General features: G+C 41.2%; 4 protein-coding genes across 4 annotated transcripts; 1 reads left to right on the forward strand and 3 right to left on the reverse strand.

Moving 5' to 3' along the window:
- The first annotated feature begins 3,754 nt into the window (after window positions 1-3,754).
- On the forward strand, window positions 3,755-4,138 carry LOC115627368. Its single transcript, XM_030523020.1, has one exon. The coding sequence runs from the start codon at window positions 3,755-3,757 to the stop codon at window positions 4,136-4,138; it is 384 nt and encodes a 127-aa protein (XP_030378880.1).
- Window positions 4,139-6,172: 2,034 nt separating this feature from the next.
- Window positions 6,173-13,070, reverse strand: LOC115627369 (flocculation protein FLO11). Its single transcript, XM_030523021.1, has 5 exons — window positions 12,951-13,070; window positions 10,032-11,873; window positions 6,885-7,147; window positions 6,587-6,845; window positions 6,173-6,505 (listed from the first exon to the last, which is right to left on the reverse strand). Exons 1-5 carry the CDS (start codon window positions 13,068-13,070, stop codon window positions 6,173-6,175), a joined length of 2,817 nt encoding a protein of 938 aa, XP_030378881.1.
- Window positions 13,071-17,172: 4,102 nt separating this feature from the next.
- Window positions 17,173-18,003, reverse strand: LOC115627370 (U1 small nuclear ribonucleoprotein C). Its single transcript, XM_030523022.1, has one exon. It carries the CDS (start codon window positions 18,001-18,003, stop codon window positions 17,173-17,175), a length of 831 nt encoding a protein of 276 aa, XP_030378882.1.
- Window positions 18,004-20,565: 2,562 nt separating this feature from the next.
- LOC115627371 (cuticle protein 16.5) lies at window positions 20,566-23,816 on the reverse strand. The gene is made up of 3 exons (XM_030523023.1): window positions 23,760-23,816; window positions 20,675-21,276; window positions 20,566-20,626 (listed from the first exon to the last, which is right to left on the reverse strand). The coding sequence occupies exons 1-3, from the start codon at window positions 23,814-23,816 to the stop codon at window positions 20,566-20,568; spliced, it is 720 nt and encodes a 239-aa protein (XP_030378883.1).
- Window positions 23,817-25,237: the final 1,421 nt, after the last annotated feature.

The following is a 25,237-nucleotide window of genomic DNA, read 5'->3' on the forward strand; positions in this document are numbered from 1 at the left end:
TCACGGTCCTATGTAGGACACTGTCACGGTCGCCATGTAATAACATACGTACTTTTTATTATGAGTTTTTATTAATTATTTATTAACTTTTATGACACTCAATCTTAAAACTTGAACTTATACTGATTTCTTACATTTTACTTAAAATGAACTTAGCTAAGGCCTCGTAGCTGCGCTGCCAGAGACGCCGGCAGCGGAGCGGCCGCATTATGTATTTTACTTATGTATTTGTACTCAGCGCTGTTGGCAGCGAGAGCGCGAGGGAGAATGTTATGTGCACTTGAGGTGGCTGACACTAGTTGCACTGACGCTGCACTTATGTCGCCCAATGCATGTGCGATCATATTACATCGCGTCCGAATTATGCTTGGCTTTTTTTGAATTAATTTATTCACTGCAATAAAGTGTTACAGTGTATGTTCTTAAGAGTGCACTGCGTACAGTGTGTACTCCTTATGTATGCACACTACACTCGAAATGTAAGCAAATATTTTAATTTAATTGTGTTTTTTTTTTTCGAGTGTAGGCACCTCCTTTGGTAGGAGATAGAAATAAAGTGAAATATTTACATTATACAATTACAGTCGACCTCGAACTATCAAAAACGTTGTCCTTTTAAAGGATAGTTATATCTTTGTTGTACAGATAATATTATATTTTAAGTTAGTTATAATGGAAAAGAATGCATTTAAGTTGGCATTATATATTTACATTCAAGGTTGCAACTAATTAGGCCCCGCAGTGGGGAAGTGTTTGCTTTTCGGTCAATTGGCTTGAAACTTGGATGTGATTAAGAAGATTAATTTAATTAATATAGTATGTATATAAATATAAACTATACATGTGACCAACTTTTCAGTAAGGTGTGTTAAGTAAAGTACAAATTTGTTTTCAGTGTAAATGAACAAATGCCATAGGCCTTAAACGACTTTAAAGCAATTAACTTTTTTATTTATTTTAAAGTTGCAGTTAAAAATGGTCTTGCATGAAATTATTAACCAAACATATAACAATGTGAGGTCTTTATCTGCATCCGCTTTGTTTTCAATAATAAACAAGTTTGTTTTATAGCGAAAAGCCATTAAATTAATAAAATGTGTCAATTTATGCAATTTATCCCATAAAGTATGTTTCAGCTCAGATTTATGATACCTTCGAAGACTCGAAGCATTTTTACAGACTTCAGCTTTATGTTTATTCGGATGTATTTCAGTAGTTCGGCAAATTTGCATTTTATATACATACATGTACGATTATATCCAAGGTGCCGCGGCTGTAGGACTTACAGAAATTATTCTTTTGTTTGTAAGAATTATAATGGGACAAGACAGATCAGACATAGTATTCATTTGTTCATAGGCTATTGAAAACAGAAAATACTAATTTAGAAAAAATGGTTTGGCTATAAATAGGAAATTAAATTTCTTTTGCCTAAGCATTAAGTTTAAATAATAAATTATTTTTCAAGCATGAAATTAATAAATGGAGGAGTGTAACGTTAAAGACGTGCCAGCTTGACTTTTGAACACCCTCTACCAAATGTTTTCCCCTCTACAGTCTTTCAACTAAAATCTATATTGACAGTAGTTAACCGATTTCATTTGATATTCAAATTATAGTGAGAAATTCATACTCCAGAAAGTTTTTGGTGCTAAGATTGACTTTTGCGCCAAACACTCCTATGGAAACTACTAAATATGATATAGTATTTTGATTTTAATGAACCTTTAGAAGATACACTATTTAAAACTCATGAATACCAGATTTTCTTTAAGATATCTTCATTAAAAAAATACTATACAACTGTGAGTGAATTTTTCACCGAGCGGTTCTATGGCAGCTATATAAAATAATGATATATATGGTTTCCTATAAACTTGCTATGCATGCGAATGGGATAAGCATACGTACAATGTTTGGTGTCCCTAGCTGTTATGGTTTAACAGTTCTAGGTGTTCATACAGACGGACGGATGCACGGACGGACACATGAGTGCATTGTATTCATGCAAATGGTCATAAATAGGATTTGTCATTTTAATGATCCAAATCGCTAGGATTTTGGGTGATTAGATTAGACAAAAAGACATCAATAACACTTCCTTCCTGGAAAACAGGAGCGAAAAAAAAAATATAACGATTCGGAATTAAACAAGATAGAAAAACAAGAGAATGTATTTTGTTCTATTCTTTATAGGTCTTATAAGTGTCCGTATTATCGATGTTATACTGTACAAAAAAAAAAATCCAAATTACTATTATTATATGAATCTATAATATATTTTCTAGTTTTGCGCTGTTTATCGTTTTTCTATTCTTTTCTGCTAAATTTTATAATGCGGCAATCATATGGAAATGAAAACTACACAAAAAATTTAATAAATCGTGTATTAAAAACACGATAGAATGCAACAGTCTAGCAAGCCCGACAGCTAAATACCCTAAGCCCAAACAAACTTCCGTCAGAGGCAAAAAGAAGAAGAACGAACTCCCTGCTGCAGTTTGAGGGCGATTTGGATGAAATTTGAAACAAACAAATTAGGTTCGGCCAGTGTATTTGAGCACTATTAACATTCGGTGGCGATGGGAGAGAAATAAGATAAACTCGTATTGCCTGGGGATTAGGAGAGTCTACAAACCAAGTTTCAAAGTGTTGGGTTCAGTCGTTTCCGAAATTCAGGCGTTCATCCAGACGGACGGTCGATGTATCGATTTCTCTCGTCCTGCTGATTTAGAATATATATATGCATTTTAAAACCTAATATACCCTTTTTACTCTTCAGGTACAGGGTATAATAAGAAATGAGTAATGGAGTTAAGCATCAAAAAGACTTTTTAGGAATATTAGATTTCCAATACTTGATGATTGGAGCCAACGCCTTCGATGGCGATTGCTGCAATCGGCCATTAATGAAATCATAACTCATTAATTAATAATTGTTGTGTGCGTTTGTGTTTGTTGCCAATTTATTTGCCATAACTTAAAACAATCGAATTAAAATACTGAATATTTGATAAATTAATGAAGCGCGTGGAAATAGTGGGAGCAGTATATATGTATGTATGTACATATGTATTTATAGAGATGTTGGCTGATTATTATTTATGGATGGCACTATGTGTGTCTGTCACCAGGAAATAACAAATTACACAAACTATAGTGTGCCATTAGCCATATGGCTTAAATCCGGTCAAGTGAGCAAAATGGAAATTTGCTTAAATTATGAACATTTTGTCTGTTGTTGTCTTATGTATGTATATAGTATAGTATATGGCATGAATGAACGCGATCGTGGCGAATGGCAATGCACATGAAATTGGGGCTCGTTGCCCGTCTTTGTCCGTTTGTTGTGTGTTTGTGTGTGTGAGTGTGTGTTTGTGTGTGTGTGTGTGTTGGAAATCGGGTTAATGTTAATGCGCGAAACGAAAAACTTGTTATGGCCAAACAATGCATACCACAGTCGAGCAGATCCCCTCTTTCTCTGTAGATCTGCAGATGCTGGCAAGGCACGGGCCCATAGCGACAGACTCGCTGGCTGGGAACAGGAGTTCGGGGCAGGGTGACACCTACAGGCCAATGGCATGACCAGGCAGAACCTTTTTTGGGGGCGCTCTCATCTGGGACGCCCGCTTACGATATATAAGAATGCAATGCGCCGCAGTTTCGGCTTCAGTGCATTGCCTGGCCTGGCTACGGGTTCGTCATCAGTCAGTTCGTCACCAGAGACCACTTCGTTCCTAATCTACTTATAATAATGTATTATAAAGGAGCCATCGTCGTCGCCATGCAGTTGTGCCTGTTCTTTTGCTGCCTCTTGCTGGGCGGCTCTGTGCCACACAAGTCCCCCATGGCCAGTAAACTGATCTTGAGCAGCGATCAGGAGCCAGAGCCCATGACTTATCAGTTCATAACGGAATATTGGCCCACCATGCTGGGTGCCAACTATTACATCAAGCCGGGCAATGTTGTCGGCAGCTTCAGTGTCGACTCCGGCACACTCCACTTCCGTCAGGAGGACGCCAGCAAGCCCATGAAGCATCTGAGCAGCAAGCACAACATTCTATTCGTGGCCTCTCCGAAGGATCAACCCGAACAGCCCAAGCCACAGCAGTCGGAGCAGAAGGGAAAGGGTGTCTAATACTGGGCCCTGGAACCACAACAATAGTTCAAATGGATGATAACTATTAGTTAGTTAAAGGCCGTTATTTATATTAACATCACACCTTGTAAGAATACAGCAATTTATTGCTAAAATATTTTATTACTTTTTTTTTATTTTAGATATATTTTGTATAAAACAAAGACACCGTTATACGTTGAAAGAATTAAAAAAAAAAAACGTTTTTAAAGCGAAAAAAATGTCTTAAGATAAAGATTTAATATTAAAAAGGCAACTTTATCATTGTTAAACAATAATAATTGAAATAACTGAATTGAGTAATTTAATGATAAACTATTGGGTCAACCTTAAGATGTTATAATGTGCAAAGTTTTGGTCATGCTTGGGCTTACGGGAAATGTGGAACTCCTCCTCTTAATAAAGTCCCATGAAAACTTGATAGATCGATTCATTTGTGCGATAAATTGTGTTACACATGAATGCCAGTAAGAACAATTCGGGATACTATGTACTTATGTATGTATGTACATATATTTACAAATATTATTATTTTTATACTCTGCACCCAAAGGGTAAAGGGGTATACTAGTTTTGTGCGAATGTATGTAACATACAGAAAGAGGCGTGGCATGCAAAGGAAACTGTACATAAACATACATATATGTATGCATATGGATGTCTCCATTTATGTATTTATTGAATATTTTTATTTATTTTTTTTCACACAATTTCTTCACCACTTAAATCCACTCCAACGCATCAAATACCCAAACACTTGCTACGCCTCACACGTTTGGCAGGCGCGCGAGAGCTGATTTACAGTTATGATTTTTGATTCCTTGCCTCTACCTTTGCATTCTTAAGAGAGCATTCTGCTGGCAGCTGCAGCGCCATTGGAGTTGCCGCGAACTCTTGTAAAACGTTTAGTTAATAGTTAAAATATTAGTTTAAAATACGTGAAAACATACAATATGTATGTACATATAAAGTTGTGTGTATTAAGAAGTGTGCATAATATGTGTTTAATAATGTGAAAATGCCGCGCGAATTACGCGCTGTAAACATACATATATATTTATCTGTGTATGTGTGCATGTGTTTGTGATCCCAAATAAATTGCGCAATGCATCAATTTTTGTCTTGTTTTTTAAGTGGTTATAATTGTGATTTAAATGAATAAAGTTGTGCAATTTTGAAATGAATGTAAAGGTAAGTACGTGGTTACTCTAGAATAAATAATAACTTTAACTTTTAACTTAACTTTAACATAGTATGTGTGTACATGCATGTAAACATATTTGTATGTGTGTATGCTTGTGCGTGTAACATTTCATGCACAAGCCTCTCAATTAGGCTTGACATTGGCAGACAAACTGTCACCATAACATAACAGAGGCACAAAATGAGAATGAAGAAAACTCAATGTAAAGCATTTGCCGTATTATTTGTATAACAGAATTCTATCTTGGTTACATTTGTGTTTTGAGGCAGTTGTATGAAGATGTATGAACAAATGCTCGAACGGGGCGATCGACTTGTCGTAAAGAATGAAGAGAGTGCCGTTAGATCAATTGGTTAGGGCAAGAGAGTGTTAGATTTATCTTAAAAATTCGTAGGAAAAATAACTAGACACATGTAACTTTCATGTTCTATTTTCAAATTTGCTTCAAGCTGTTCCAGAAATGGGGTATGGCATGATATCTGAAGAGAAAAGCTGTAGCTTCTTTAGATTGTTCTTGTTGGATTTATCTTAAAAATTCGTAGGAAAAAATAAGCACACACTATGCTTGATCTATTTGCAAATTTCGTCGAATTTGTTTGAAAACCTATTTAAGCTTCAAGCTGTTCCAGAAATGGGGTGTGGAATGGTATCTGGTCAGAATAGCTGTAGCTGCTTTCTGTTTAATCCATTATTTAGCCCAATTATCATGGAATCGAAATGCGTTTTTATAAGTTTCGTTGAGCATTAATGTTTATTGTACAAAAAAAAGTTCCTCAAAAAAAAAGTTCGATAATTGCATCCCCTTCCGGTTGGGCTTTCCGGCCGTTGACTTAGCGTCTGTAGACATAGCCACCGTTGGAGCCATAGACGGTGTCGATACCCGAGCGGGTAGCGACGGAAGGAGCGGAGTAGCTGGAGCGCGTGTAGCTGGCAGCGGCAGCGGGAGCAGTGTAGGACTGGCTGCTGTAGGTGGAGGCAGCTGGGGCGGCATACGACTCGCTGGTGTACGAGGCAGCTGGGGCAACGGGAGCGGCATACGACTGGCTGCTGTAGGTGGAGGCAGCTGGAGCGGCATAGGACTGACTGCTGTAGGTGGAGGCAGCTGGAGCGGTGTACGACTCGCTAGTGTACGAGGCAGCTGGGGCTACAGGAGCGGCATACGACTGGGTGTTGTAGGTAGCGGCGGCAGCGGGAGCAGCATAGGACTGGCTGCTGTAGGTGCTGGCGGCAGCAGCAGGCGCAACATAGGATTGAGTGGCGGCAGGAGCGGTATAGCTGGCGGTTGCTGGGGCCGTGTAGGTGGTGGCGGCGGCAACTGGAGCGCTGTACGATTGGCTGCTGTATGTGCTGGCAGCTGGGGCGGCATACGACTGCGAGGTGTATGTGGCAGCGGCAGCGGGGGCAGTGTACGACTCGCTGGCGTACGAGGCAGCTGGGGCAGCAGGAGCGGCATACGACTGGCTGGAGTAGGTGGAGGCGGCAGGAGCCGAGTACGACTCGCTGCTGTAGGTGGTGGCGGCAGCAGCTGGTGCGCTATACGACTCGCTGGAGTATGTGGCAGCGGGGGCTGGTGCGGCAGCAGTGTAGGTGTTGGTGGCAGCCACAGCTGGGGCCGAGTAGGACTGGCCGCTGTACGTGCTTACGGCTGGGGCGGAGTAGGTGCTGGCTGCGGCAGCTGGTGCCGAATACGAGGAATAGGTGGTGGAGGCGGCGCCGCTTCTGGGTGGCAAGTAGGTGTTGCTCAGGTGGCTAACATCGGCGGCGGCCAGAGCCACAAGGGCGAGCGAGATGGCGGCGAAGAATTTCTGCGAAGGAATAATCAAAGGAGTTGTCAGTTGTTTAGTTGTCTCGCAACACATCGAAAGAATATAGCTTGTTAAGTCGGCATTATGTTGTTCTTCAGTTGATTTTTTGTTAAATGCAGCACACAATTGCGGTAAAAACAAAAAAATAACATAACTTTTGACATAACTTTATCAAAAAACAATTTGTTAACAACGTTCTTCGACGATTTGAGCACTAATTGGTGTTTCATGTTTTCGAGCGTATCGTTGACTATATCGCTGACTATATATCCTTACGGTTGGTCAACTAACCATTTTTATTTGGTGCTGGTGCTGCTAATGCTGCTGCTACGACGGCGCTAGTTGATTAACTAACTTATTGCTAGCACATCCTAACCTATTTATAGTCAAACCACAAGCTCATGAAATGCCAAAAGGAAGCTGGCGAGAAGAGCAACAACAGCAACATTAACAGCAGCAACAACAACAGTAACAAATGGCCGTAATATATCGCCTATACATTTTTTTTGGGCTTTCGTCACAAGCGAAAAGAAGAAGAACGACAACAATACATAAGTGACTCTCCTCTGCATCCCCCATGCCCCCACCATCCAAAACGCATTGACGATAAGAAGCGTTTGTCTCATTTCTGATCTTTATGGACGCCTTTGGTCTGGGCGCGTGCTCATTAGCGGCCGATGAATTCTATTTAAAACATGTTTCTTTTGTCGATTGAAATCGAAGCTGCTGCGGACGCGACGGACTACGGCGGTTCGGCACTGATTCGACAATTCGACAATTCGCGAACCGCTGCCGCAATCGGGTAATGATGTTGTCAGTTGCTTGGAGTACCTGGCCAATAAGCTTGTCACGATTGTTGCTCCCAAAAACAGTCGTAATGTGCGGCTCACATTGGTTCCGGTATTTAAGTATTAAGTGAGTAATGCGAATAGCAATTTTGATATGCCGCCAAAGCTTACATTTAACACTCAACACACACACACACACAACGACACACACCAACACACACCCACACAATACATCAATCAATCATTCAATCACCATAAAGGCAAGGCAAAAGATCAATAAAAATTGTCAGGGGACAGGTCAAGTGTTTCAGGATGCCTGCCATAATACTGTCTGTCTCTTGCATTTTCTGTTAATTAATCAATCAACAATAATAATGGCGAGAGCTGTTCTATTCAATCCTATATGCTAATCATCATCTGCTTGCTCAATATTCAATATCTATACCCTTTACACGACGCTTAAAAGGGTATACTAAGTTGTTCGTGATGAATGTAACAGGCAGAACTAGATGGACGCAGTTGATACAAACATTGCTGTCTGTAAATTAGTCCGTCTGTATGAACGTCAAAATCTTTTGAAGCATAACATCTGGATACACCAAACCAAGCTCGTTGTAAGCTACAAGCTTTTGTAAATCCGCAATATAAGTGTAAGATTCGGCATTATAACATTAAGAATGTAACGGGCTAAATGGGGGTTGGTAGACCCAGATGAGAGCAGTTAATCTAAATATTGCTGTCTGTAAACTAGTCCGTCTGTATGAACGTCAAAATCTTTTGAAGCATAACATCTGGACACACCAAATCAAGCTCGTTTTAAGCTACAAGCTTTTGTAAATCCGCAATATAAGTGTAAGATTCGGCATTATAACATTATGAATGTAACAGTATTATGAATGTAACGGGCTAAATGAGGGTTGGTAGACCCAGATGAGAGCAGTTAATGTAAATATTGCTGTCTGTAGATTAGTCCGTCTGTATGAACGTCAAAATCTTTTGAAGCATAACATCTGGACACACCAAGTTAAGCTCGTTGTAAACCTCGATCTTTAATAAATCTTCAATATAATTTGAATAATGAATGTAACAGGCAGCATGAGAGCAGTTAATAAAAATATTGCCATCTGTATGAACGTCAAAATCTTGTGCAAACCAAGCTCGTTGTAATCCTCGATCTTTTATAAATCTTCAATATAAGTAGTATCATTGGACTAAGTTTACTTTGCGATTGCAGCGTATTCGAGATTCGGGATTGTGGATCTGCTGATGCGTTCGAAAATTTGATTGTTCTCTAGTAAGTCCCACATTGCCCTTTGTTTCATATCTTCATTTAATATTAATATTAATATTATAGATTGTCTCCTCGGGGTTTGTGGTTCTATTTGAAAGCCGTGTACGGGTGGGAATTTCTTGGTTCTTTCTTCTTCATGAGTCGCTGCTAAAATTAGAATGTGTGCGAGCTTCAATTCCTCCACCATTGACGTAAGAACTTGTTATTCATTTTAAAATCTTCATTTTTATGATATCATAGCTTGCAGCTACTTGCCAGCTTCAGCTTATGAAGTCTTAGGATTTAAATGTCTCTGGACAATCCCAGAGCAGACTGAGGGTATTTCGCTTAATGTGCGTGTAAGTTTCTGTTGGTTTCTGTCGCCTTCGTGGTATAATAAATGATTTATTGCCACTTTGGTGGCTCTAATCTAAATGCAAACGAAACTTTAGTCGCATTTTAATAAGTTTAGGTCAGCACTACTCAAGTCTGGGGCGTAATGAGCAGCGCCAGCTCATAAATCGCATCATGCAAATGGATTTCGGTCGAAAACTGGATAGACTATGGGAATTATATAATTGGATATTAACATAAGCAACCAATCATACACGTACATAATATTGACTTTAATTTTTATTGTTTAACAAGAAATATAAACGGTTTAATGAACAGAAATTGGTGCTAGAATTGACTAAGTAACATAGGGCGATAACGATAACGACTACGATAACAATGGCTATAGCGAAGGAAGCTGAACGCAACTTCGGGACTGCGCTTAGTTCTTCTTGTACACGTAGCCACCGTTAGCGGCATAATTGGTTTCGACCTGGGAGGTGGTGCCGATCGTTGAGGTGGTGATCAGTGGTGCAGGCGCGGACGCAGGCACCGATATTGTTTCAGTCTTTTGTACAACGGGAGCAGGCTGTACGTATGTCTGCTGAGGTGTGTAGCTGTACTGTGGTGCGGGTGGTGTGTACTGCACCACCGGAGCGACGGGAGCGGCTGCGGGTGCTGGTGCTGGTGCTGGAGCATTATAAGTCTGTTGTATTTGCACTGGTGCGGGAGCTGGGGCAGTGTAGGTCGTCTGCTGCTGTTGCTGCACCACTGGAGCGGGAGCCGTGTATGTCTGCTCAACCACTTGAGTGGGGGTAGAGTAGGACTGTTGTTGAATTACAGGAGCTGGAGCAGCGTATGTCTGCTCAACCACTTGAGTGGGGGGAGAGTAGGACTGTTGTTGAATTACAGGAGCCGGAGCAGCGTAGCTCTGCTGCACCACCGCTGCGGGCGCTTGATAATTGTAGCCACTGTATTGAGCTTGTTGAACTGGAGTGCTGATGCTGATGGTCTGTTGTGGCGCTGGAGCTGAAATGGCAATGGGCTGGACATTTTCAACCACAGGAGCGGGAGCCGAGTAGGTTTGTTGCACCACTGGAGCGGGAGCAGGAGCTGAGTAGGTCTGCTGCACCACTGGAGCGGGAGCAGGAGCTGAGTAGGTCTGCTGCACCACTGGAGCGGGAGCAGGAGCAGGAGCTGAGTAGGTTTGCTGCACCACTGGAGCGGGAGCTGAGTAAGTCTGCTGCACCACTGGAGCGGGAGCTGAGTAAGTCTGCTGCACCACTGGAGCAGGAGCTGAGTAGGTTTGTTGCACCACTGGAGCGGGAGCTGAGTAAGTCTGCTGCACCACTGGAGCGGGAGCTGAGTAGGTTTGTTGCACCACTGGAGCGGGAGCAGGAGCTGCGTAGGTTTGCTCAACCACAGGGGCAGGTGACTGATAGTTGTATCCACTGTACTGAGACTGCTGCACCTGAGTGCTTATAATTTGAGGAGCTGGAGCTGCAATGGGTGCAGACTGAACAGTCTCAACCACTGGTGCGGGAGCAGGGGCAGCATAGGATTGCTGCACCAGCGGAGCTGGAGGTGTGTAGAGCTGTTGCAGTGCCGGGGCAGGAGCGGAAATTATCTGCGTTTGCTGCACCGCTTCTTGCTGAACGACTGGAGCTGCGATCGAGACCTTCTCTTCAATCGCAACCGGAGCTGGAGCTGGAGCCGGAGCCGGAGCGGGAGCTGAGACCGCAACCGTCTCTTGAACAACTGAGGTTGTGACTGGCGCAGGTGCTGGAGCCGAATAGCTCTGTTGGACCACTGGTGCAGGGGCCGGAGCGCTATATGTGGTGGTTTGCTGCACAATAGGCTCGGGTGCTGGAAGGAATTGCTGCGCTGGCAGCGCGGGTGGCAGATAAGAGCTCTGCACGTTCGCCTGGGTGCTCACAACGGCTTGAGATGACTCATAGGTGTTGGAAACGGATGTGGAGACAGCTTGTGAGGAGGGTGCCTGATAGGTTTGTTGAGCTGGCACCTCATTCTGTATCGAGAATGTGCCCAACGAAACCGAAGGCCTAATGGACTCAACAATGGGCTGTTGATAGGTCTGATACGTTTGCTGTTGTTGTTGTTGTTGTTGTGGTTGTTGGTACACTGGCAGCTGCTGCAACTCCTTGGGCGCCTCGGCCACACTTGTGGTCTGTAGCTGCGCACCACTATTGTAGCTGGCCAGCTCATTGCCGAGGCCAGGCGGCAGATAGCGACTATTCAGCAATTGGCCGCCTTCTGGACGTGCCTGTGCCACTGCCAAGCCAATGGCAACGATGCTGAGGATGCTCACAAATTTCTGCCAGACAGGATGCACAAAAACAACAAAAACAAAACAAAAAAAAATCAAATCATTGTATATGCACAAAAGTCACTTTTTGAACCGTGAAAAAAAAGGGGAAAAAAATTGGAGCTTACCATCTCTACCGATGTGTTACAGCTGCGTGCTACACCAAACGAACGAAACCGTAAAACTGATGCCTGGTCAGCGGCCCAAGCGACAATTTATAGTTAAAGCAGAGCCACCGATCCACCAAAATGCAAAAAGGTGACGAATAGTTGGCGTCGGTGGTCAGCGGCGTTGTCAGCGGCAATAGAGTATGGAAACGACAATGGCAGAAACGGCAGAGTCTCCCCTTAATTGGTTTATCATTGGCACCATGGACTAATGCAAGCAGCCATTATTAATATGTTAATGTAAAACGTTAACACCGGCTCAACAACAAGAAGCGTGTAAAAACAATGACAATCATTTGTGATATTATTTAATGCCAGAGAAAACAAAAGGCTATCTATCTAGGCTGTTGCATTTGCAACTATATATATCTAATGCCCGATTAGCATCGTCTACTTATGTCAAAGCATAGCCACAGCCCTGAGCCAAGCCATGATCATGGCTACCAGCTAGCAGCTATCAGCTATCAGCTACCAGTTTCCAGATGCCAGCTACCCGCTGCTATCTCTCAGCTGACATGCTTATTTCTGTTTTATTTGTTTCACTGCAGATATTTTGCAAATTTCTTTTAAAAAACACTTTGCATTATTTTATTTCACTCTGAAAAGGCATAAATTAAACACCGAATATATGCAAATTTTTGATGTCAGTTTGGCTTGCAAAACATTTCAAAACTTCTACGCCAAAAAGGGTAGACAACAAGTTGCCAGAGAGTTCGAAGAGCCGCTTACAAACAAACAAGTTGCTCAGCACAAATATTTGGCTCATGCATTGCAAGCCGTTCATTTCTTTTACCTTTTTGTTTTTGCCTTTCTGTGTGTGTGTGTGTGTGTGTGTGTTTTTTTTCTTTCCGCTATTGACTTAAGACATTGACACCTGATATACCCAACAGGCAAGTGGCTTCCTCAAGTGCGCACCAACCAGCCCATGGTCCATGCCAAGCGATGCTATCACAGCCATAACAGCCATCAGTGTTGGATAAGCATCTAGGGATAAACAAAAACCGGCCTCCACACGTACTCCTCTACAATGGGCCAGCATTACCAAGCGAAAAGAGAGAAACAAACACCGAAAAGCAGACACTCTTCTTGCTCAGCCCCCATGAGGCCACCAAAGAAGATGGAATCTGTAAGGCCCCATTGATGTGGGAGTCGTATAATTCAGCCCCAATATATAGGCAGAATTGTTTGCCCGGAAGGAATACATGCCATGTTGATAGGAAATCTTCTCAAAATTTAATAGGAGCTGTGCACTTAAATCTGTTTGTAGCAATTGAACAGCTGAATTGCTTATGTGATCAAATTATTATATAAAATTTGACCCACTAATGGGTTAACATTGGCTCTCCAAACTAAAAATTAATACATTATATAATTGTTACTGAATGCTGAATATGATATAAACACATATACTTATGTATTTGAAATTCCCTCCTAGAATATGTTGAGTAGCCGTGTATTTTCTAGTTTGTGCGTGTATATAATTAATAAGAGGTGCACTGGAAATTTGCTTCACCAACGATCTACTTTATGCGTTATATGTAATGGAAATTGAAAAATGCTTTCCTCAGTTTTGGTTTGGCACTCATCCGTGTCTCCATTTGGCTGCTCAAGACAATCGGCCTTTAAATAGTTTCTATATTTCGTCTGGGTCTTTCAAAATTTCGGATGTACTTACATTTACTTTAAAAATATTTGATTGATTCGTAACGCGTTCGGACTCGGCACCTAAAAACGGTCGACTTAGAAAGTATATCAAGTAAATTGTAAATGTTCTATATGAAGTGATAAAGTGTATATACCCTGAGGGGTAGAGGGCATTTGAAATTGCCAGTGTTATGCAAATGGGCAAAAGCATTGCTTGATCTTTTATGCATGCGCGTTTGTAGGCGTAATTCTTTTATTTTTTTGCCCAAGCTCGTTATGAAGTAATATATGAGCTGTTTAGTGGGCTCGAGGTCCACGTGTTGAGATAACACACATATAGTATGCCTAACTATATGTTTATTGTGTTGACAATTTGAATATGGGCGCATCTAAATGGAATTAATAAGTGTGGACGTTAAGCTTAGATGTTGTAGAGCTTATTTACAGAGCGCATTAAGACACGCGCCCATTACCAATTTCAAATTCAATATGTTGGCCTAAACTGCGACCATCAATGTTATGCACCTGCGGCGCCGAACGTGCCAAAAAAAAAGCTATGAAAAATATGCTTTAAAAGAAAAAAAAAACACAACTATAGTAAATAAAAGGAAAAACGTGGCGCTTTAATAAACCGTAGGCATAGTTCAAATAATTGTGACTAATTGTCTTTGGCACACAAGCTGACCGAATGGCTCTAGAGAGGTAACACCATCGCATCGCGATGCGCGATAAATCATCTTTAACTTAATGCCGATTTTTATGCATAATTTGTCAATTGATGGGCCACTGAAAGAAACTGTTTAGGCATATGAGGAGACAAATTGAAATTAAATCCACGATAAAGAGTCACAGAAACAAACACACTCGTGTTTGTATAAGAAACAAAGTCAAACGAAAATTGCAACAAATTTGAATAAATATATACACAGTATATAGCTCGTGAATTGAATAGTTCAACAATGCAACAGAAACAACAACAACAACAGCAGCAACAACAGCAGAGAAGACAAATGAACTTGGCAACAAAGAAAATCCAACTATGAACATGATAAACGGCGCGATTTACATAATAAGTTGGCTAAAGGTTAAAGTTTTAGATTGTCTGTCAAAAAGCATATTTTGAATTATATTTGTTTTTATTTGACTATTATTTTTTTTTTTTTTTTTGAAATTTTTTTGAAATTTGAGTCGCTCTTGAGGGTCCACAAAGGCACGCATTCGAGTGGGTGGGAAGGCTTTTGTGTCATAAGAGAAAGTATAAGGTTCACGACCTTCGCCGCATCACAGATAACAACAATAAGTGCAGAAATAAATGAAAAAAATGTTATAAAGAAGAAAAAACTGTTTCTAAAGCTCGTTCTGAAAACTGTCCCAGTAATTGGTTTTAATGCAAACGATAACAATTTAAACCTGAACTGCAAGTGCAGACAATTGTATTATTTGTGGGCCATCGGCGATGACCAGATGTGGACCAATTAGTGAAACATTTCGTGGTACAGATCTTCAAGGATATATCACAATATGCTAAAAAGGACAGTGAAGACATTTTACAGACATTTAGATTAAAATCGAAAACACTTCTATCACACAATTTGCAGTGAGAGTGCTGTTTAGGTTTTGAAAGAAAGTCTAAAATAAATGTTATACGTTTTAATATTATACTAAATAAATATTATGTTATTATGTTTTAATATTATATTTTATTATTATTATTATATATGTATATTCTATATTTTTTTGCATTTTCTGATCACCTATTAATTTATTTGATCGCAGTAAGTTAATAGACAGAGCACCTATTTCTTTTCAAATATAGAACCGATAGCTTGGTGGGAAATGCGTAATACCGCACTATTATCTTTAAATTTTAAGTGGCTTTAATTAATGTCACTTTCTTTTAAATTAATTTTGGTTACGAATAGTGGAAGCTTTTGAAAATTATCTGTTGACATCACTGAGAAGCTAACGGGTTCTATTTTACAGATACTATTCCCTACTCCCGATATCTCAATATTTCAGCACCTTTCTGTGCAAATCCATAATACTTATTACTTTCTTCTCCTTTCTAAAAAAGGATTTTTATACCCTGTACCCGTAGGGTAAAAAGGGTATATTAGGTTTGTGCAAAGTATGTAACATACAGAAGGAAGCATCTCCGACCCCATAAAGTATATATATTCTGAATCAGCATGACGAGAGAAATCGATCTAGACATGTCCGTCCGTCTGTCCGTCCGTCTGTCCGTCTGGATGAACGCAACGATCTCAGAAACTATAAAAGCTAGAATAACCAAAGTTGGCATCCAGATTCTCCTAGATCCGAGTAAGGACGAGTTTATTTTATTTTTTTTAATATTCCCCCCCTTCCCCCGCTACAGAATTTCGTCAATAGCGTCCACATTTCAAATGCTACCTAAACCAAACACATAATTTCTATATAATTATCTACTGTTTTTAAAAATTTTATCAAATTCGGTCAATTCTAAGAAAAGTTATTAGCGAAACAAATTCTCGCCAGTACAACCTCCCCAAACTGCAGCAACAAGTTCGCTCTTCTTCTTCCTCTTTTTGCTGCTGCTATGGGCGCATATAACTCAGTGACGGAAGTTTACCTGGGTACAGGGTATTACACTGTCGGGCTTGCTCGACTGTAGCGTTCTCTCTTGTTTTTATTTTATTTTTTTCCTAGCAACATATTATGTTAAGGTTGCTTTAATTATTTTGTTGTAGTAGATCAGGTGTCCCTAATTCTTTGCAGAACCCAAGTTAATGTTTGAGGTATCATGTCATCTTAACTCATTCCAGACTGAGCAGACTAGTGCTATATTCTTTTCTACTCAACAGCTTTTCAGATGACTGTGTAACAATGGCTTCGTAGAGGTCCATCAAGTTTCGAGTATTTTCAAAACTTTTAATAATTGACATTAACCTCAACTGATGCCTTATACTCTTGAGTCTTGCTGCTGTTTTCAACGACTGTCTCTCACGTTTAATTAGCATTTTTGGTAAATTTTGCAAAAATCTTGTTCCTGTTTTCTGATAGGCAACTACTTACCTTATTAGCAAGAGCCTAATTCGAACTTGTTTTAGATCGCAAGCATACGAGTATATTTAAATGCTTATGCGGATTGGGCTCATTTGTTTCTGTAAAAAGAAACTATTTTATGTTTATGGATAGCGTCTGGGGAGCATGAATTCTGCGCATGTAAGATATAAATGGTGGTGTTGTTCAACCCACACAGTTTTGCAAAATCGGTGCAGAAACCGCAGAGTTGTATTTTATACAAAACCCAAAAAAAAGCAAACAAAAAAAAAAAAAAAAATGAAATTTTATGCTTATCGATTAGCATAGAGACAAACATTTTGTCTGTCTAGTGTTTATGGCCGAAGAGCAAACACAATATTCATAAATACAATAAAAAAAAAAACAAAAAAAAGACAATAATTTATAATGAGCGCAAACTGAATCTGAATGGGCTATAATGTTTATAGATGGGCTTATTTGGTGCGTTTGTAGACGTAACCGCCATTGCTGCCATAGACAGTGTCCGCGGATTTTTTCGCTTCGTCTGTCTCTGGAGTTGCGGGCTCAGGCTCAGGCTCAGGCTGAGGCTCGTCGAATTGTGGTGGGAAGGGGCCGTAAGGTGATGGTGGCTGGGGCTGGAATTGTGCCCCAAATGGTTGGCCGCCGAACGAGTTAGCGCCTGGTCCTTGGGGTCCTCCATAGCCCGGCGGTGGCAAGCCAAACCCTGGACCTGGCTGGAATGCTTGCAGGCCTTGCGATGGGGGGAAATTTGGTGGAAAGGCGCCGCCTTGGGGAAAGCCTGCACCCGCTTGGGGACCACCTTGTAGTGGTGGTCCATTTGCAAAGCCCTGAGTCCCACCCTGCAATTGTGCTGCATTAGGATATATTCCAGGTCCAGCTCCGGGAACAGGTCCGGGACCGGGTCCAGGTCCCAAAGCATTGCCGTATCCTTGTCCGAAGCCCTGTCCGAATCCATCAACTCCCAATTGCGTGGGTATGCCAGGCCCGCCTCCGCCGAAACCAAAGTATGGCGGATAGATTGGCAGCGGAAAGTTTGGCGGTGTATTGGGTGGGGGTCCCACATTGGTGCCCGTGGGCACATTATAGCCCGGCGGTAAGGGCACCCCCAGACCGGGATAGTAAACGCCGTCGGCAGCCTGCGATTTATCCTGTAACTCATTAGCCATGCTCTCAACCGCTTGACTGCTTTCTGGTGACCCCGAAATATACATGTCGGGCAGGTGACTGACTTCGGCGCCGGCCGGACTCGCTATGAGGGCCAGCAATGGCCACAACACGACCATTTGTCTGGGCCATGACTTCAGAAGCATGTTTTTACTGGACTGTGGACACGGACTGTCTGCGCTGGCTACGCCTCACTTGGCCACTTATAAGACAGACCAGAGACAACAGATTCGACGCTTCCGCCACCACGCCCTTCGACGCCCATTTGCTGGCATCAAAATCGTTGCCCTTACGTAAAATACACTTTCCATTTCACGCCACTATGCTTTGCATCACAAAAGGAGAAAAGAGACAGCCACTATGGGGAAATGGTATAGCTTCCAAGCTGGACTATAAAAATTAATTAGGCAGGCCAGATTTACAAACTGTTTGCGAACTCGGATGCTAAATTTTTGCATAGAAATTTATTTTGTTTTGGTAACAGTTAGATATGAAACAAATTTGTATATTAATTTATTTATTGGAGACTAATAAATAAAATGTAGACTCGTAAAAATGAATATGCATTTTATATTTTTTTGAACGCTTTATTTTTATTTAAATGATATGAGAATGTGAGCGGCGCTCATTAACCCATGAATTATTACTTTGCTTCGTTTTTATTTTTATTGTGTGCTTGGCTAAGCTTGCACAAACAAAAAAGATGCTAATATAAGCTTACATCAAAAGATAATTACCAGCCCGACAAATAATTGACAATTCAATTTATTGCAATTAAAATGTTTATTTCCTTCGCCCTCGTTTGATGGATCACCAGGCTCAGGGCAATGCACTCCTAGGCATTCATCGACGTCCCTGAGCTATTCGGCCAGATCATCATTCATCTATTTAGTACACTCTCTCTAATCCCGACCTACTCCCCAAGTAGTCAAACGTTCAAGGAGAGCGATGACAAAGCGATTTTGAGTTTTAATTTAGTCTGAGTATAGAGTTAGTCTTGATGATTTACTTAATGATACTCAATCCATATACTTGTGTTATTCAACGAGAGAAGGACCGAAGGCAGATATTTGTATCAGACCAAAAATTCATTAGTGATAAAAATCTCATCAAAAAAACACAATTTTTCGATCGACTATTGTTTACAAATTGTGGTCCTATATAAAATGAGTTTTAATTGACCTTGATAGCATTCTTTAATGAAATTATTCCGCAAAGTTATTTGTGAATTGACAGATGATGAGTCCGATTTGACGCATTGTTAGATATTTTACGTATTTCCAATAACAATATAATATTTATTTATTAAATAAAAGTAATTAAATAAAAGCGTCTAGCTTTGTACAACTTATTTTTCAAAACAAAAATACATATAATCGAAACAAAAAAGAACATTTTGCAATGAAAAGGCGATAACCGTAATGCTCTTTTTTGTTAGCTATAGAAAATTTATTTACAAAGAAACTGGGAAACTGACCCTTTGCACCGCAATAGTCCTTATCGCTAGGAACAAAATGAGGGAAGAGTTTGAAGATGTCATCTAGGAACATGTTTGGGGTTCATCAGAAGAACCTTCCAGTTAATCAAGGTGTACTCCTCCATGTATATCGGCCAATCAATCATCAACATATCATCTGGGTACATGTTTGGGGTTCATTCTCTCGATCTCAGGCACTGTGCGGACAAGTGATGTAAAGGAAGGACATTCCAGTAGCTCAAGGTGTACTCCTCCAGGCATATTTAGTTGCGGGTGCTATTATTATTGTATCATCTAGGTACATTTTTGGGTTCATTCTTATGAATATTCAAGTAACTGAAGATAAGAGAGCATGCTAGAGTCGAGAGTCGAGCAAACCCGAGCTCGTATTGCCTAGGGATAAGGGTCTACGTCTAAGTCTACATATCAAGTTTGGGCTCGAGGCGCCCATCCAGACAGACAGACAGTTGGCTATGGCTAGAGCGATTTCTCTCCTCATCCTGTTTAAGAAAGCATATATTTTATGGGGTCGCCGATGTTTCCGTTTCTTCTTGTATACCCTTTTTACCCTTCGGATGTGCAGGGTATAGAAATGCTGAAATACCTTGAACCTGGCGTCTGGCGATTTCGAACCACAACGTGTATTGATATGCTTTGTCAGCTTACGCATAAATTTGCTTACAAAAAAGCTCCAAAGTCCGTACACAAACCCGTGGCTGGAAAAAGCTTACATGAGAGATTCGAGCCCCCATGGCCTTTGAACGGGTTAGTTGACCCCCGAGTTGGAGCGCAGCTCCTTGGCAACAGCGAGAGCTTTCGAGCAGAGCTTACCTTCTTGAAAGCTAAACAGCAGACTAATTAATTTAGTAAGCCAATAAAATAAACACCAAATACTAGAAGGCGAATGTTACACTAAAAAGCTAATGCCTAGTCGCTTGTGAATGAACCGGTTGAGTTAATTATAAAATGAAGCTATTTTGAATTATGCATGCTTTGCCGGGCTCTCACGCACTACAAGTATAGAGATAAAACAACCAGATTTCGTTTGAAACACATATGGGATTTATTTGATAGTCGTCACACAAAAAAAAAAAAAATCATACAAGGAAGGAAAATAAAAGTATTGGGAGAAGGAGTGGAAATGTTAAATACGAGTATTTACATTAGATTGAAGTTGGAAACTGTTTCAGTCAGTTTCAGCTTTTTACTTCTTCCTGTAGACGTAGCCGCCGTTGGAGGCGTACTGGGTGCCGACATCGACGGAGCTGCCGAAGGAGCCGCTGCTGATGGACGGAGCACTGTAGCTCTGTTGCGGAGCGGCATAGCCAACCGATGGAGCGGCATAGCTGACCGATGGGGCAGCATAGCTCTGTTGCACAGCTGGAGCAGAGTAGGTCTGCTGGACAGCAGCAGGAGCCGAGTAGCTGACCGAGGGTGCGGAGTAGCTCACCGAGGGTGCGGAGTAGCCGACCGAGGGTGCGGAGTAGCTGACCGATGGAGCGGCGTAGGACTGCTGAACAGCATAAGTCTGTTGTTGTTGTTGTTGTTGTTGCACTGGGGGCAGGTATTCGTTGGAGGGTGCACTGTAGCTAACGGCTGGGGCACTGTACGACTGCTGCACGGGAGCGGGGGCAGAGTAGCTCTGCTGGATAGCTGGTGCCGAGTAGCTCACCGAGGGGGCAGAGTAGGATTGCTGGACAGCTGGTGCCGAGTAGCTCACCGAGGGGGCAGAGTAGGACTGCTGGACAGCTGGAGCCGAGTAGCTCACCGAGGGGGCAGAGTAGCTCTGCTGCACAGGCGGCAGATACTCATTGGATGGAGCACGATTGTAGCTCTGCACGGGTGGCAGATATTTGCTCAGATGGCTGACATCGGCGGCCGCGTAGGCGAACAGTGCGAAGACAATGAAGAATTTCTGCAAAGGACGTAGCTTCGATTAGATCCTGACGGCACAATAACAACAACAACAAAAACAAAAACACACACAGCACAGATAGCACGTGAACAAAAAATGTTATGGAACAAAAAAAGAAAAAAAGAAAAAAAGAACTCTGAACTGTTTGCTGGGTGGTGGACCCATCCATGGCTACTAACCATGTTTGTGGGCACAACAATTATTGCAAGTAGTGTAATGGGTATAGAGCCAACAACTGTGCTGGACGAGGTAAACGCTGAAACTGATGCTGATCCCTTGGCCGTGCGACCAATTTATACCGAAAAGAAACTCACTTGCAGCACTTTTTGAGACGTCGAGCCGCTGCTGCTGCTGCTGCTGCTGCTGCTGCTGCTGCTGCTGCTGCTGCTGCTGCTGCTGCTGCTGCCTTCAAAGTAGAAGACGGCGTCGGCCATGCTGGTGGTTTGCTGCTGCTGATGATGACGATGCTGATGAAGAAGAAGAAGCAACAACAGCAGCAGCCAGACCGGGGCCGGGGCCGGAGCCGGGCCACACCAAGCCAAGCCAAGCCAAGCCGGGCAGCCTAAAATAAATAACAAAAAAAAAATAAATAAAAAAAAACCAAAACATAAAAAATAGCCAGAAAAAACAAATCACACGCGTAAACAAGTTTTACTTATTTACAATATTTTTCCGCAACGCAGCAGCGACGTCAACGACGCTGTCGACGCCGACGCCGGCGTTGACGCTCAAGTCTCTGACATGACTTCTTCTTTCACGCTTACGAAAAGCCCAACCTCACAAACTAAGTATAACAACAACAACAACAACAACAACAATAACAGTACGACTAATAGCAGACTAAGCCGCTTCTTAGGCGCTTAAAATAAAATAAAACACTGTGAAAAGTGAAAAGAAAACTACTAGACAGGCAAGAAATTGTGGAGAGCATGAGTGTACTAGTATGTGGGTGAGCGGTGCTCCAATTGCAGACTATTGCGTAAATGAAATGCTTTCCATTCAAGCCATGAACTCGACTCTACTACAAGTATATACAGGTCTCTAGGCCATAGAAATGAACGAAAGTGAACTTCGCACCCAACCTAGAACCGGTTCTAAGCTCAACCACTCCCATACACTATACAATCCATCAATTCAATCAAATTCAATTCTATAGTGACAAGAAAGTTCTCAAAAAAAAGAAAAAAATCTTGGCAGCTAAATAATATGATGCACCGATTTTAATTAAACATCTCGAAATATATTCGATTCTAATCGAAATATCAAGTTTTGCAAAAGATGTCGAGCTTCATACGGACAAATGGATGAAGGAACGGACAGACATGACAATATTGATTTGTGCCATCATGCTACCAGAGCTCAACTATATAATGTATATACGCCCATTGTTGATTCATCAAAGCAATACAATTTTATTCCAGCTTGTTGAGAAGGAATCACCAAGGAGAATTGCAGCATGGAAAAAAATAAAAACCTACATACTCGTATATAATATGATGCACCGACTTAAACGGAACTAAAGAACATATTTTTGGAGGTGCTCTGAGATGCTATTCTATACCAAAGTTGGAGCAGACATCGCAATATAGATGAAAAGCACAGTTTTTGCATCGATAGTTTCCATTTGATCTATATAAAATAGTTAGGCTCTATATGGTTTCTAATAACTGTCTCCAGCTTTTATGTCTCACAAAATGCCGAAGATCATGCGAAAGGATGTTTAAAATTTCTATGTATACTATATATACAAATAATATTTAAGAGTACAGGGCATAGAATAAGAAAATGAGGATTTTTTTTTCACATTTTGAAAATGTTTGTAAACATTCTTCATTTATTTACTGTATTTCCGCTTATTTTCTTAAGGGAATAATAATAATTAATAAGATCTTACTATAATTTATTTGATTTAAACGGCCCTCGAGAAGAAAGGGCTGGTTGGTCGTGGCTGCAAACTCGGATAACGTGTCTTATTTGTAAATTTATCTGTAAATGCTCTCGTTACGGAGGCGCCCCAGTAATGGTTCTCAGAATTTTGGATTGTGCTCGCTGTATGTATATTGCAATTATTTTTCTTTAACCAATTCTATATATGTATATTTAAAAATTGTCGAAATCCCCACCCGATTTTAAAAACATCTTAGTTATGTCGATGAGTCACGTACCTATAAGTATGACTCGATCTAGCCCCATTAATCTGTTCGTATGGACGACAGGATCTTCGAAAATATGACAGATTGAGTTACAAAACTTTCGAAGCGAGGGTACTTTTTAAAAAATAATTTCTACAGTTCTTGGCAGCCTTTGTTCAGCTCGCTTTAAGTAGCATAACTCTTAAGAAAGTTAAATGATCTGCAGTCTAGTTAAGAGTACATATCGTTAGAAAGGGCATTTGAGCTTCGTTAATGATCGGTGGTTCGTTTTAATTGAAATTTCGCTTTCAATGGACGGCTTCTGCTATTACATTGCACACCCGCACTCACACCTCCAAGGTTGTGCTGCTGGCCGGCTGCTGGCTGCTGGCTGGCTGGCGAGCCCATCAACAACTGTTGATGGCCAATAATTGTGTTAGCCACGAAACTTAGCCGCTCGCTAAATGCCGTCCATTTGTTGTGTGTTTAATTTAACACATTATTCATCTTTGGCTCTTTGTTTTGACCGTTGGGCATGGCGTGCAGAAAACAGTGTTAACTGTTGTTGTGCTCCACAAAATGGGTCAAATGTTGTGCCCACCGAAAACGAAAACCCAAGAAACGGACCCTGGACGGACAAGTGAGGTGAGTCAATCGCTGGCTGGGTGCGACGGCCTTCGCCACAGAGCAGTGCATAGCAGAGCAGACCAGACCAGAGCAGAGCAGAGCAGAGCAGAGCAGGGTAGGGCAGAGCAGAAGCGGAGCGGTTTGATGAATGCCGTTGCAGTCGTAATTCAGATCGGAGCTGAGTAGAGCGGTATACAAGTATACAAGTATCCCGGTTGCCAAGCACACACACGAAGAATACCGAATGATGTGCGTTCAAGTGGTCGGAATTGCAATTTGTACTTTCTAAAAAGAAGCCAGCGACCTTGAGAACTCACACATAGAGCTCTGGTTTTGCGGGAAGATGGGCAAGTTTTACATAATCGCTGCAGTAGCGCTGCAGGAGAGCGAGAGGTGCGGGGGCAGTCTGATCAACTTTTACTTCAGTTACTCGAAGTATTAGCAACGAATGCTCATGAACTTGGCTGGCAAACAAGTTGCGAACACATGAGTAAGAAGCAATTTGTATAGCTACTGAAATCTCCGAACAGATAGCACGATTTAATTCTAAGCGAATCTGCATTTAAAGAATTCTTTAGTCTTCTCTTTAAGAATATAGAAGCTTGGCAAAGAATACAAATAAAAATTATGGGAAAAGAATTGTTCTTCTTCTAGATCCACTTCATTGCGAACACATTAAAAAGAAGTACTTTGTTAAGGGTAACGGAAATCCTAGAACTGATAAGTATATGCAGGTTTTATTTCTCAGGGAACCAGACTTTTCAAGAATTCTTTAATCTTTAGAATATTGAAGCTTGCTTCTATAAGCCAGAAAATGAAGCCGAACAGACTTAATAACTTTCCAGAATTTTATTCATCAAAACGGTGGAAAAAATTCTGGGATAAGAATTGTTTTTCTTTTTTTTAACTTTTGGATCCACTTCGTTGCAAACACATGAGTAAGAAGCGATTTGTAAAGCTACTGGATGGGAAAAGGGAAATCGCAGAACTGATAATTATATGCAGGCATTAATTCTAAGGGAATCTGATATATCAAGAATATTGGAAGCTCGGTTTTTGAAGCCAGAGTATAACTTTCATGAATTTAGGTAAAATAGTGTGATAAGAATTTTCCTTCTGATCCACTTTGTTGTCCACACATGACTAGATTGAAGAAGCAATTTGTAAAGCTACTGAAATCCCGGAACTGCTATATGGAATCA

Source organism: Scaptodrosophila lebanonensis, unplaced genomic scaffold (assembly GCF_003285725.1).
Source record: "Scaptodrosophila lebanonensis strain 11010-0011.00,11010-0021.00 unplaced genomic scaffold, SlebRS2 tig00000092-arrow-pilon, whole genome shotgun sequence".
Classification (NCBI taxonomy): Eukaryota; Metazoa; Arthropoda; class Insecta; order Diptera; family Drosophilidae; genus Scaptodrosophila; species Scaptodrosophila lebanonensis.